Raw genomic sequence first — 13,581 nt, 5'->3', positions numbered from 1 at the left:
CACGACAGATCGACCTGGGCTGGCCGCGTATTCATCTGCGCATCTCTCTGCTCAGTGACCATGTTACTAATAATACCCCAGATGATCATCACCTACCTAGATCCCTGGCGTTAAACTACTAGAAGCACGAGTCCGGTGTGTCTCAAACCGGCCCAGCAGCCTTGTGCAGAGCAGGAGGAGGAGTATAAGTTTGAGCCGGTCACAATCCGGAGGAAATAATACCTCAGACACAATGCAGACGGAACTCTGGCCATTGTTCTCCAACAGTGACACAACCTACAGGACAAGACCCGCGCTGATGCAGGTACTTTGACTACCCCGCCAAGGTCGTCAACAATGTCATCGGATCATTCACAACTACAGTCTTTCGGCGCATCCCATGCTCACCTCTGTGTGGCCTCAGGCACACGTTGCGGGAAGAAGGGTGAGACGCCACTCCTCATCCCCAAGCTGACACCCTGCTGTTTCTCGTTCTGGCATAAAAAATCACCCGTGAATGAATGCGAAATGCATAATACCGCCAAAGTATTCTCCTCTCTGGATATTGTCTGACCGGAAACGCGGTCAATGTCTGCTACCCGCCTGGCACATCAGGATGATTGGGAATCGGAAACCAAAGGTGACATTCTCCTCTGAGCGAGCTGGCAGGTTCCTTATGGCGAGAATGTGGCTCGGCACGTGCTGGATCATCCACGATCTCCCAAGTGTTTGTGGGCTTATTCATGGTTGCCAGCTCGAGAGGCCGTGATGTTTGTTGATCCTTGTAAGAGCAGTCCCTCGATTCGCCTCTCCGTCAATCGGAACGGGCGGCAAACAACTACATGTCTGGCCGTGTCATTGAAGATTCCTCCATCTCCTTGTGGAAAGGGATGCATTTGGGATGGAAAGTATGAGCGACCTTATGGATCGTCTGCAGCATGGCGAATGCACCCGTCGCCCCTGTCTCCTGAAAACGCGCCATCGCCATCCATTGTGGCCGAGAGCTTTACAAGTGGTGTTACAGTACATCGACGTTGAAAGAGGTACTGGGTTGACAACTCAAAGGGCATGTGGAGGAAAGTGATGATCGGAGAACGTCTCAGCAACTCCAAGAGCTGGCGGACTGAAGCCACAAAGGTTGCTGTATGACCACAAAGGGGATTAACCTTACATTCGACTAAGTCTGGGGCTGAGCTGATACCAAATCCAGCAGTTAACAGGTACCAGGCCTTGATCTCTGTTCATTTTGTCGCTAAGCTTCAAGCTTACGGGCCTTCAACGTCAGCAAACCTCCATTTTTGGCAGAGCTCAGAAATCACCGTCCTGATGACGATGTACCAGATTCTCGCGGCAGATCTCGCATCATTATATGGCCCCAGGCCCAGGGATCCTCCCGTTCTACACGGGTACAGGCACCTCCCTCCTGGTGAATCTCAGCTCAAGTGGGCAATATATCCTTCGAACAACTATAAAAGGACTACTCTGTACACTTAGTATGTGTTTGGTGCATCCGTTCACGAAAGCAGAAATGTATGTACAGGCTTGATATCGACCTGATCTGGCTACCATCCAGCCACCAAAAGCCTCGTCGCTGCTCCTAAACATCATTGCAAGGCGGCCCCATAGCTGCTGGTTTCCAAACTCCAACCTCCTTCCAATCCTACGACATACAATATACATATGAGAACCACTTGGGCCCCTATTCCTGGATTCCTGAAGCTCAAGATGCTTAGTTGGCGTCCTTCTTAGGCTTTAGAGCTGTCCAATCACCATACTTTGGAGAGTAGAAATATAGATCTGCGCCACGAGGATCTGTCACCAAGTTTAGACGCTGCACAACTGAGCCTGAATATGGCTAGGCTCAACTCGACCATGTCTCTCTAGGGCGATAACATCTGGGGTCTAAAAAGGATTTCCAACAGGTACCTCCCGCATGGTACCTCGTATGATGATTCTCTCCTGCACAATTGTGATCGGCTGCTCTCAGAATCGTTCGGCACTTTGTCTTCCTTCGCATACTCTCACCTACTACGGCTGGAGTTTGGTCTCTTCATCTCTGTGTTGCAATATGTTCTGTTACGCGCGAACAAGAAGATGGTTGTATGGGGAGTCCCTCAACGTCCTTTGTGAGTCCTCCATAGCTTATGACCAAAGCGTGATGACACGGCTTCCGAACCCCTGCGGGCCTCGTCTTCTAGAGCATCATGTATGTATGTATTTCGCGACTAAGTACGCCTGGATTTCCACCGGAAATTTAGACGATGTCAATCGAAAGGCTGCCTCAGCCACTCCATCAATCCAATCTAGCATTGTATCACTCCAGTCCTCCCCGTTTATTTTGTGGCATTCCCAGGAACAAATTTCGTCGCCACCGCCGCCGCCGCTTCTTGTGTCTATAGATGCTGTAATTTCAAACCATGCGTGCGGTCGGCAGGTTGATACAAGCGTGAGGAAGAAGAGAATATAGTTTATCCTTGAGGCTTAACACTTCCGGGAAAGCAACCGTCATGGTAATCGGACTTGCCTCGACGAGGACAGGGGTCTGAATAGCTTCTCTCTGCTGGTTTCCTCCATCTCTCTTCCTTGCTCTGCCTCTCCTGCCTCCCGTGATAGTTTCTGTCTGTCTCTGAATGCGCTGTCGGAGTTGAAAAGCGCTAACACCACGTCGGGACAACCCGGTTCAGATACTTGATGAATTTCCACAGGCCGACGGCGCTTTCGGTGTTCCCTGCCGGATCGGTGACTCGTTCTGGAAAGGCAATGCCGGCGCCGTACGCGTGCGGGACGGCGTGGCCGTTGCCGTCCAAAAGCGCGCCGTTGGTCGGGTCGTAGCTGATGATACCCTCGAGGGCCGTGCCGTCGACGGAGAGCAGGGGCAGCGGGTCTCTCGTGTAGCCGATGGCCTCGACGACATGCGTGCACGAGTCCAAGTGAGGGGTCATTGATGCGTCGCGGACGTCTGGGCAGGCGACCTTGGTGAGGAACTTGCCCACCGGCGACCCTGGCAGTTTATCGTCTTCCAAGTGCGCGCGGGCAAAGTCTGCCGAGGCGCCTTTGAGGCCGGTGTTGTCGCGCAGAATCCAGCCGTCCATCTCGACGGCGTAGGTCATGGGGCTGCGGACGAACCACTTGATGTGAAGATGCGGGTGGGTGCTTGTTGCCAATTCGTAAAGATTCATGATGGCGACGATGGCGCTGTGAGATGTGCCTATCACTCCGACAACCGGACCTGCACCCGTCATTGGCAGACTGGCTCGTAGTGCCTGTCGGTCCAGGACGACGTCGAGGTCGAGTATGGTCGGCGACGAACAAGGTAGCGGTATCCTCGTGGGCGATGAGCCTGTGCACATGATGACGTTTCGGGAGAAGATCTTTTGGGTCGGCCCGCGGTTCGTTGGGTCGAGATCCATTGACCAAGAGGCCGACGAAGTTTGGAAATCCCCTCGAGACAAGGTTCCCACGTGTGTCTCAACGTTGGCATGTCTGCGCAGGCCAGTCGTCAACATTGTCAGCATGTCCGCTGCATATTGAAGACGGCAGCCTCGGTTCTGATCGAGGGCTTCGAGTACAGTCACAGCGTGTGGCTTTGGCGTCGAAGCCACAATCTGACGAAACGGCTCGAAAGCGTCGGCATACTGTCGGAACAGAGATGTTTTGGTGTTGCTATAAGCGTCAGAAGAGTTCATCTGCCAATCTTGAGCAGTGGGAGGTCTTGGAGTCTCTCATACACACCTCGATACATCCCTATATTTCTTTGATATTCGTCCCCCCGAGAAGTCTGGATCTACCCATCCGATCCTAAAGGTTTGGTTAAAGTGGAGGAGCGCGCCAGCCGTTGCGACACCTGCACCTCCTGCGCCAACGACCACCGCGTCGAAGATTTTCTTTGGCACACCCCTTGACATTGTGTGCTGGTGGATGCAAGCACCCTACAAGTAGATCAGCCCATTGCAAGGATAAGCTGTCGACTAAAATATCCGTGGTAAGAAGGTCGGAGTTATCCCGGTCAATATCCGACACGCCACTAGACTCCTTTTGGGAAGTCGATTTGCTGTACTTCCACATAATATGCCCTTCACGAGGTATGTATGTGCATTTCCCATAGATTCGAAACATGAGTCCAGATACCTCTATACCGGCGTTGATAGGTGCTCAGCATCTTGGTCCGGGACAGGATCTACAAGCAAGTTTGAAACGTACAAGAAGCAATGTTTGAGCCCCGAGACCGACGAGGCTGTGTCGTGCATAGGCCAATTACGTCACAATATATCATCCAAACAATGTTTGGACTCGTGGCATGTGGGAGACTCTTTTCACCACTGAAGCCGTCAACCAACCTTTCCTGCGCACCAAATCTGTGTTATCCATCTTATTCCCTAACTATCAAGCCGTATCGACCATGGCACCCTCTCGGGGCAAGGCGTCGATCACCTCAGCTATAGACGACGGGGACACTGCCGTTCAACAACAATCCAACTCTGCCTTGATTTCCGCCAAACGCAACCTGAACTACCTCATCTCGCCGACTGCCAACACAGCCGAGAAGCCTGCTCGATTTCGAACGCGCGCACTGCTCCGCACAGTGCGATATGTAGGGCAGTTCATCATCTGGCGCCTGGTACGCTGGGCAAAATATATGGCAGTTGGAGCCTTGGTGGCCGCAGTCGGAGCTACTGCGGTTGGCGGCATGGTGTCCGGGGTGGCTTGGATAGCTGCTCCCCCTACAATTGGAGCAAGTGTTATTGCAGCGGGTGTTTGGGGAGTGGGCAGGTTTGCAGCCCGCAGGCTACATAAGAGATGGAAGAATAGCGGAGGCGATATGGGAGAGGAAGTCAGGGAGCGGGCTGAGGATCAAGCTGGAGGGATAAGGCAAGAGGGCTCGTATGGGTTGGATGTTGGGCCGAGAGCAGTCCCTTGGTGATGCACAGGTGATACAGAACATCGCTGAAGGCACCCACCATATTGTCTGCTCGTTTGAAGGGGTAGTTGAATCCACGTGGGATTTCGAGAAGCCCAATCTCCATGAAACGCATACGTCTTCACACCGGAAAACAATGAGATGATGACAGGTGACAGCACGTCAATTATGGATTCTCTTCTTGTTGAATTCTCATCTGCGGGAGAAGGCCTCCTTCCCAACGGTTTGACATGGTCGAGTAGTTCACATGCTCGCAACAAGGACATCATCGCCTCCAGAAATCATATGATAGAGTCAGCATCCAAGAACACCCTGTCGTCGAGAACAAGCCAATGATATATCACTCATTCTGTCCCGGGAATAGTGGTCGCATAAGAGGAGAGAAGCCTGGGGGTGGAAAAGCAATACGAAATACGGGGGCCGAAACGAAGAGCGAGACCCCAACCGTTCCCAAAGAAGTGTCCCTGGTCTCCTGTTGGCCCCTGGCGGCACCCCTGGTGCCTCGGAGCAACAGATCCGAGCTCTGACCTGCTCCTTCAGCCTCCAGTCTAAAATTCGGTTGGGCCGAGGTCGCTCATTTGAGGAATGGTCGCGCCTCCTGCTATAACTCGTACAGAAAGCAGCATTCTGGGTGTCAACGAGGGTGAAAGTCAGTGTCTGACCGGTTGTCTCTGTGCAACCACTCTCGTTGCCTCTGTTCCTGGTACTCCGTTCACTTTGTAGCTATTCTTACCAAGTCCGTCCGACCGGAAAATGCAGACCACGGTGTTATGTTGGGGAAACCCAGTCAAAATTCTCCTAGCGTCAAGGATCTGGGTTTCTAGCGGGCTTCTAGCGCAAGGCACCGAAGACGATCCACCAATAATATCTCTGTCGGAGGAGGCTGCCGGCCGAGACTAGTGACGTTGCTCTTCCCCAACAAAAATCACAAAACCCTGCAGCATCTTTTTCGCAACCGGGAAGCTGCGCAGCGTTGCCGCTTCCCAACTCCAGCCTTTTGGGAATCGTCAGCCAACCTTGGAACCCATCAAGACCGCCTCATGAGACCAGGAAAATCTCTGTCCGAAGGGACTGGCCGATTTCCAGGTTCTCGCCGACCTCACTCGGTCCACGATTCGTCTGTTGTGCAAATGCTCTGGTGTCTGAGTATCCGCTGAGCATGATCGTCTTACCCTCGAAGTATTGCCTCCGATCTTATTGCCTGTGCCTCTGACCCATTCCACCGACTTCCCCACAATCGCCTCTCAACATATCTGAGGAAGCTCAAACACACCATCACCCTTTCGGATTATCCTCACCCTTCTCATAAATATATCCTTCGGTCCCAAGTCCTTCCTGATCTTCCCCCCTTTCATTCCCTCATTCCATCCTCAGTCCTCTGTACCTCTGGCATCAGTTGAACCTCGACTGCTTCAGCAATGCCTTCATCTCAACCCACCGCTGGTGACCTGGCTGTCAAGCCTGAGTTTCAGTCGTCTCAGCCATCGCCGATGGCTAAGCCCTCCGAACCCAATCGAAGCACCAAGTATGACCCCAAGAAAGTTCACATCACCGAGCTGCCCATGACACGGTCGAATTGGTACAAACATGTCAACTGGCTCAACGTTACCCTCATCGTTGGCATTCCGCTCTGGGGCTGCATCCAGGCCTTCTGGGTGCCTCTTCAGCTCAAGACCGCTGTCTGGGCAGTGCTATATTACTTTGCCACTGGGTTGGGTATCACAGCTGGATATCACAGATTATGGGCCCATACCTCTTATTCCGCCACTCTGCCTTTGAGATTCTTCCTCGCCGCTGTTGGTGGTGGTGCTGTCGAGGGTTCGATCAGATGGTGGTCGCGTGACCACCGAGCACACCACAGGTACACGGACACGGACAAGGACCCATACTCTGTCCGCAAGGGTCTGCTGTATTCTCACATTGGCTGGATGGTCATGAAGCAAAACCCCAAGAGAATTGGACGTACCGATATCTCGGATCTGAACGAAGACCCGATTGTCGTCTGGCAACATAAGAACTATCTCAAGGTCGTGATCTTCATGGGTCTGATCCTGCCTACTATTGTTGCTGGCCTGGGATGGGGTGATTGGTGGGGTGGTTTCATCTATGCTGGCATTCTGCGAATCTTCTTCGTCCAGCAAGCCACCTTCTGCGTCAACTCTTTGGCCCACTGGCTGGGAGACCAACCTTTTGACGACCGCAACTCCCCGCGTGACCACGTCATCACGGCTTTGGTTACTCTAGGTGAAGGCTACCACAACTTCCACCACGAGTTCCCCTCCGATTACCGCAATGCAATCGAGTGGCACCAATATGATCCCACCAAGTGGTTCATCTGGACCTGCAAACAGCTCGGTCTTGCGTACGACCTAAAACAATTCCGCAGCAACGAAATCGAAAAGGGCCGCCTTCAGCAACAACAAAAGAAGCTTGATCAGAAACGTGCCAGGCTCGACTGGGGTGTTCCTCTCGATCAACTTCCTGTTATGGAATGGGACGAGTACGTTGATCAATGCAAGAACGGCCGTGGTCTGATTGCTGTCGCCGGAATTGTTCATGATGTAACGGATTTCATCAAGGACCATCCGGGTGGCAAGGCTATGATCAACTCCGGGATTGGTAAAGATGCCACTGCTATGTTCAATGGTGGTGTGTATATGCACAGCAACGCAGCTCACAACTTGCTTTCAACAATGAGAGTTGGTGTCATCCGTGGCGGAGGTGAGGTTGATATCTGGCGGCGGTCTCAATTGGAGGCCAAGGGTGAAGTCAGCCGTGACTCCTCTGGTGAAAGGATCATTCGAGCTGGGTACCAACCAACCAAAGTGCTCCAGAATACTCCTACCGCAGGTGCCGCTTGAATGCAGCGTATGTCGTATGGAAATGAAAGCGGATTGATGAATTAGATCATGGAAACTATTTTTACCTTCAGCAGCGATATGTACAGTTGAGTTGGGCGTTCCAGGAAAACGGAGACAGGGCAAATGGGTTGGGGGCGACTGTGGATATGGAATACACTGTCGATTCCAAGGAGTGATTGAGGAAATTGAGCCTTCGGAAGCTTTCTCACAAGACCACTCCAAATACCCATGACATGTCATAGCAGTATGAAATTCAATGAAAGCAATTCACTATGATTATATTATGCTTTGGAGTCTATATCGTTCCCTGTTTGGTTGAGAGGCTGTGGCTGGGCAACTGGTGCAGCTGTGAGGATGAGGGCACGCCTAGGCAAGAGGCAGCCTGGGCGGGAAGGTGCAGGTGTGCTTCTCCGCATCCCGTGCCTGTACCCGCAACTTACGCATCTGAATTCGTCCGAACTCCGCCTTGTGATGCGTTGTGCAGTGTCTTTTCTCCCAAAAGTATCCAAACGCATCCATCACCTTCTGTCCCCAAGGCTGACTTGCCACGATATCCGACCATCGACCAGGCGTCGCACGATCGGCTTTCTGGATATTTGGACACTCTTGGACAGCTATGCGTCTCGGCCGTTGACATTTTATGATTGTACAAGTAGATGCATTTGCTCGGTTGCTGTCGCTCTTCACTACATGCTGCATGCGCTGCTTTTACCATTACCAGATTAACTGACTGTCAATTTTATTGAGGTTGTCTTTTCCAACCTTGATTGACATTTCATCTTCCTAGAATCTAGAGTATTTGACCATTAGCCCGCCATGTCTTTCCGAGAACTAGGCAACGAGAAGTTCAAAGCCGGCGAGTACAAGGAAGCCGAGCAACTGTATACCCAAGCGTGCGTCTCTCGTTTCACCCTCATCGCTGCGTTTGTCTTTGAACATCCAAGGTCCTAACCTTGTAAATGAAACAGGATCGCTGAACACTCCCGCTCCGACCCCAAGGTCTTTACTAACCGAGCCCTCACCCGCATCCGTCTCCAAGACTGGCCCGGCGCCGAAACCGACTCACGCAAGGCGATAGAATTATACGGTGTCAAACACAAGAATGCCGCCATGAAATCTCATTATTATCTGGCGCAAGCCCTCCTGGCGCAACGTCATGTCACTGAAGCGCTGGAGGAGGCCAAAACAGCATATGCCATTTGTCTAGAGACACACGACAGCTCTGCAGAGTTGATCAGCAATTTCATTTTGAAAGCGAAGCAAGCACAATGGCAGGCTAAAGAGACGGCGCGTTTGCGAGAGATGAATGAGACGTTGGCATTGGTTGAAGACCTGCTGGACGCACAATTACAGCGAGACCTTGACGCTGTGGAAGAAAAGTTCAAGGCAGGCGAGATTGGGGACACAGGACGTCGGGAGGAGATTGAAGAACTTCAAAGAGAAGCTGAAGTGAGAAGGGCAAATATCAGACGGGGCTTTGAGGACAAGGGTGTACCAGATTCGGCGGAGAGAGTATGTGCACAGACGTTGCCTCTATGGGACTATGTTGCTAATCTGCCTGCCGTGCACAGGTTGTCCCTGACTGGCTCATCGACCCCATAACGTTCGAAGTGATGCACGACCCTGTTGTAACACCTACTGGCGTCTCATACGAGCGAGTGTCTTTGTTAAAACACATCAAGGTCGTGGGAACTGACCCCCTCACAAGGCAGCCTCTCAAGCCGGACAACCTGATACCCAATGTCGCGTTGAAGAATGCCTGTGCAGAGTTTCTGGAGAAGAACGGTTGGGCCGCTGATTGGTAGGCGCTGTGCCTCAGAGGAGATCTCGCGGTGGTCGTCCTCTTGGATAACCTCGTTGGTGTAAACGACATACATTTCATTGGTGCTCATGTGCAACATGAAGCAACGAGCAATGATCCACTCTTGTTGGTGTGATATGGCACTTAATCATAGACTGAGGAGTGAGCATATTGAAAGCGGGGGCTACGGATCATCACAAGCACGCGACGGCGTATGGAGCACGATGGATGGGAATGCGACTGCATGTGCTTTCTCCTGGATCTTTTTTCAGATGGAGTGGCTTTGGTGCAGCACTTGGATCTACACTCATGATCAGCCTCGGATACCAAAAAAGGACTGGATGAGTTAATGATTGCTGGACAATGCTCTGCTGGATAGTGATCCTAATAGTGGATGAATAGCAGCAATGGTAACAGCAACAGCCTTTGCCACCAGCAATGAAGAGAGTGACTTGTTGTTCACAAACACTACCTCCTGTAGCTGTGTGGCTGGTTCAACAACGAGGTACTTGTACTTGCGTGACTTGGTAAAGAAACAGCCCTCGGTCAGCACCACTCGGAGGATTTTCGTCCCCCACCGAAAGCGCAAAGAAATGGGTCCGCTGGACTCTGACGTCGTTTTTTTGGTTCGGGGCCATCAACCACCAAATACTTACCACCTGTTGACGTTTCCTCTGCCTGCGGTGTTTCACATCCTTGTGACATCTGCTCTGCATTGCTTGCGTTGCACCTTGAACAGAATCTTGATACAGTATCCTGCCAACCAAGAAACGCCAGAGGTCAGTTACTGTCTCTATTACCCCTCCAAGCGATCAATGCGTCATTACCACCACCACGGTAGGCGGTGACACTAGAGGTGGTGTCTCAACCTCCAGTCCTTGAAGGATCGAGGACATTCTCTCTCACAGACATTCGCCGTCCATCCGGCTCTAGATCTTGCCTAGCAGCCAGTTCACCCTTCAGCCGTCTCTGTTATACTTGTTCATGTGACTAGGGTCAGTCGGTGCTAACGCTGAGCACGCAACGCAGGCACCCCTCCACACCGTCCGTTAACTCCATCCCAAGCCTCCCTCTCAGAGATTCTCTTCCTCTCAGTTTTGCGAGTGCAGCCAGGGCCTGCCTTTTAATTCGGAAAAGAAAAAAAGTAAACAAAATACAATCTCCGGGTCGTTGAAAAGATGCCCTCAGCAGCGTTTCAGAAGGCCGCCGACGACAGTCGTCTGCTCAAGGCCAAGCCCAGCAATGACGAGTTATTGGAGGTGAGTTCCTATCTGACATCTCTTTTCTTGCTGGCAACTTTCGGTGGAGAGGAATGTGAGGGAGGGGGCCCCTGAAAAAAGGAACGGGAGGAAAGGAGACACGAGCCCCCACTACGATCGAGTTGGTGAGACCATGGCAAATGATTGCAAAATGTTGGATGCTCTTGCGGACACCTCTCTCCGTTCATGGAAAAGAAGACGATGAGAGACGTGGAGGCATCTTCTCCTAGCAGCTCTGTCCCGCCAACGCTGTGTCACAAAGCTTCAGAGCATCCCGTATTTCTGTTCCCGGACGGCCCTATGATTTTTTTTTTCTTCCTAAACAAGACCTGAGCATTAACAAATTCTAAACTAATCTCTCCGTAATATCTAGCTCTATGCCCTCTTCAAGGTCGCCAATGGCGAGGATATCTCCAAGGCTCCCGCTCCAGGAATGTTCGACCTGAAGGTACCAGACCCCAACCCTATATCTCACTTTGTATATTTCTTCTCCAAAAAAAAGTCCATGCCACTAACCCGATTCTTTGTCTCTTGTGAATAGGGCAAAGCGAAGCACAAGGCCTGGCAAAAGGAGGTCGATGCCGGTACCACCGCCGAGGCCGCTGAGGAGCGCTACATCAAGCTCGTCGACAGTCTCAAGCTCAAGTACGGCTTTGATCCGCACAAGGCGCCCGAGGCCGTCGGCGGGAATTAAAGAGGTCTCTTGGGCAGCAGGCAGGCCATGGAAGCGGACAGATTTGGTAGCGCCCACGGCTGAACGGTTGTTCTTGACTTTTTGACCAATACATCTTTCTCGGACACACCAACACAACACAACTTGCCTCTTTATGGTTGTAGTAGCAACGCTGACGGTTTGCCGCGTTGTGGATTTTTCGATCGCCGAAAGTCGTGGACCTCTTGAGAACCAGGCCCAAAGTATAGGAGAGCATAGGAGGGATGTCCTCACCATAACCACACACATACACACTGTGGTCATCCTACGCCGTCTCTGTCCCCTGTTTCTTCCCATTCACTTTATTGCCGTCTTCCCTGTGTTCTTTGTCCGCTTCATCGTCATCGTCATCGTCATCTTCATCCTCGTCGTCGTCATCATCATCATCATCATCATCATCATCATCACCACCCGTAATCTCCTGTCCCGCAAACATCATCCACTGCCCACCCAGCACACTCTTCCTCCACACCTTGGTCACCCCGTCGCCGCCGGTGCTCATGAGCACCTGGCCCTGCGAGTCGAACGTGACGGACCAGGCGTCCGTGTGCGCCTGGGCGAGAGTGGTAGCAGACGAGAGGGTGGTCATGTAAGGAAACGTGTAGGCCGTCCGGGCGGGGTTCGCCGAGTGTTGCGGCGCCGACGTCCCGGAGGACGAAGGGGACGTGTGGTGCGTCGCGGTGGTGCCGTGTCGGCCGGCGATTTGGGTCGTCAGACTCGATTGATGTTGCTGTTGTGACTGTTGTTGCATGCTCATGCTACGTGTTGTTGGCGTTGGGGTAGAGTGCTGCGGGTCTGCGCCGTTGTTGCGGCCTGGATGGCCATTGTTGCGCTGTTGCCGACTATCATCGCCGTCTCTGGCTGCAGCGCCAGGGCCGTCAGCGACACCGAGTTCAAAGATGCGTACGGCGCCGTCTTTGCACGCCGTCGCGATGCGGTCGGTGCCACGCACGCTGAACGGCGCCCATGCCACGTCCCGCACCAGCGTCGGATGCGTGGGCAGTCTGATGGCCTCGTAGAACATCAGTCGGTGGCTGGCGTTGCTGCCGCCCGAGATGCCCGTGCCACCGCTGATGCCCATGCCTATGCCACCCATGCTCACGTCCGCGCTGGTGCCCGTGTGCGAGGGCACGACGCTGCGATAGATCTTGACCTCGTTGAGCGCGCAGACCACGATGCCCAATTGGTCGCGGTCGTCGCTGACCGAGTTGATGTAAGCCAGCGGCGTCGGGTTCGGGTCGAAGCGCACTTTGAAGCTGGTCTCCTCGCCGCGGCCGGGCGCGGCGCTTGTACCCGTCGCGCACACGTTGAAGCAGTCCAGTAGCGTCCACTCTCGCAGATCGTCCGGTGTGCTCGGCTCGTAGATGCTCAGCAGGCCCTGTCGGTCAATCAGGGCCAGGAACGTCGACACGTGGTCCGTTGCCAGCGTCTTGACATCCATGCTCACAAATGGCACGCGCGGCGTCGATGGGATTGTCGCGACGCGCCTAAACCGATGGCCTCCTCGAGGAGCTTGCGAAGCGTCTTCACTCCAGAGGTGGAATTTGAGATCGTTGCCTATGCTGCCTAGGTGTGTGCCTAGCGTTGGGTGTAGGAACTTGGCCTTTTTGGTACATATTGCGTTGTCTGGTTAGCAGGGAGTGCGCATAAAAGGGGAAAGGAAAATAGATGGGATCGGGAAGCCAAAAGGACTTCTGTAAAACTCACATCTCTTACATCGGAGTCATGTGCCGTGAAGGTGTCCAGCAACTTTCTCTCACCCGTCTTCGGATCTCGCTCCCAGACCTTGATCCGGTGGTCTATCGACGCCGTCAGGATGCGGGTGCCGTTGAAGTTGGTGTGTACCACTGTGACGCGATCGTGATGGCCCGGATCGAACGCCGAGCTTTTACCCATTGTGGAGAGCAGACGGCGCTATTAGCAGCGACCCGGAAGCTGCTCAATTGAACGTCTGAGCGATCAAGCAGAGAGCAGATTCGGCAGGGGAAGTTGTGGTCATAAGTGGCTTGAGGGAAGTAAATACTTCATTCCTGAGGTCGATTGACGGACAA

General features: G+C 52.9%; 6 protein-coding genes across 6 annotated transcripts; 4 read left to right on the top strand and 2 right to left on the bottom strand.

Annotated features, from left to right (window-relative positions):
* Positions 1-2,633: 2,633 nt before the first annotated feature.
* Positions 2,634-3,884, bottom strand: Z517_03980 (uncharacterized protein; the record flags this gene model as incomplete). The annotated part of the gene is made up of 2 exons (XM_013429311.1): positions 2,634-3,642; positions 3,712-3,884. 2 exons carry the CDS (start codon positions 3,882-3,884, stop codon positions 2,634-2,636), a joined length of 1,182 nt encoding a protein of 393 aa, XP_013284765.1.
* Positions 3,885-4,378: 494 nt separating this feature from the next.
* Z517_03979 (uncharacterized protein) lies at positions 4,379-4,900 on the top strand (the record flags this gene model as incomplete). The annotated part of the gene is made up of 1 exon (XM_013429310.1): positions 4,379-4,900. One exon carries the CDS (start codon positions 4,379-4,381, stop codon positions 4,898-4,900), a length of 522 nt encoding a protein of 173 aa, XP_013284764.1.
* A 1,415-nt stretch (positions 4,901-6,315) lies between these two features.
* Z517_03978 (acyl-CoA desaturase) lies at positions 6,316-7,758 on the top strand (the record flags this gene model as incomplete). The annotated part of the gene is made up of 1 exon (XM_013429309.1): positions 6,316-7,758. One exon carries the CDS (start codon positions 6,316-6,318, stop codon positions 7,756-7,758), a length of 1,443 nt encoding a protein of 480 aa, XP_013284763.1.
* An 816-nt stretch (positions 7,759-8,574) lies between these two features.
* Positions 8,575-9,563, top strand: Z517_03977 (uncharacterized protein; the record flags this gene model as incomplete). The annotated part of the gene is made up of 3 exons (XM_013429308.1): positions 8,575-8,651; positions 8,727-9,270; positions 9,330-9,563. The coding sequence occupies 3 exons, from the start codon at positions 8,575-8,577 to the stop codon at positions 9,561-9,563; spliced, it is 855 nt and encodes a 284-aa protein (XP_013284762.1).
* A 1,174-nt stretch (positions 9,564-10,737) lies between these two features.
* Z517_03976 (uncharacterized protein) lies at positions 10,738-11,512 on the top strand (the record flags this gene model as incomplete). Its single annotated transcript, XM_013429307.1, has 3 exons — positions 10,738-10,818; positions 11,192-11,266; positions 11,360-11,512. The coding sequence occupies 3 exons, from the start codon at positions 10,738-10,740 to the stop codon at positions 11,510-11,512; spliced, it is 309 nt and encodes a 102-aa protein (XP_013284761.1).
* A 283-nt stretch (positions 11,513-11,795) lies between these two features.
* Z517_03975 (uncharacterized protein) lies at positions 11,796-13,426 on the bottom strand (the record flags this gene model as incomplete). The annotated part of the gene is made up of 2 exons (XM_013429306.1): positions 11,796-13,133; positions 13,238-13,426. The coding sequence occupies 2 exons, from the start codon at positions 13,424-13,426 to the stop codon at positions 11,796-11,798; spliced, it is 1,527 nt and encodes a 508-aa protein (XP_013284760.1).
* Between the last annotated feature and the right edge of the window lie 155 nt (positions 13,427-13,581).

This window comes from Fonsecaea pedrosoi (genome assembly GCF_000835455.1).
Source record: "Fonsecaea pedrosoi CBS 271.37 unplaced genomic scaffold supercont1.3, whole genome shotgun sequence".
NCBI classification, from domain to species: Eukaryota; Fungi; Ascomycota; class Eurotiomycetes; order Chaetothyriales; family Herpotrichiellaceae; genus Fonsecaea; species Fonsecaea pedrosoi.
Note: the sequence above shows the minus strand (reverse complement) of the source record. Positions and strands in the feature narration are given on the sequence as shown.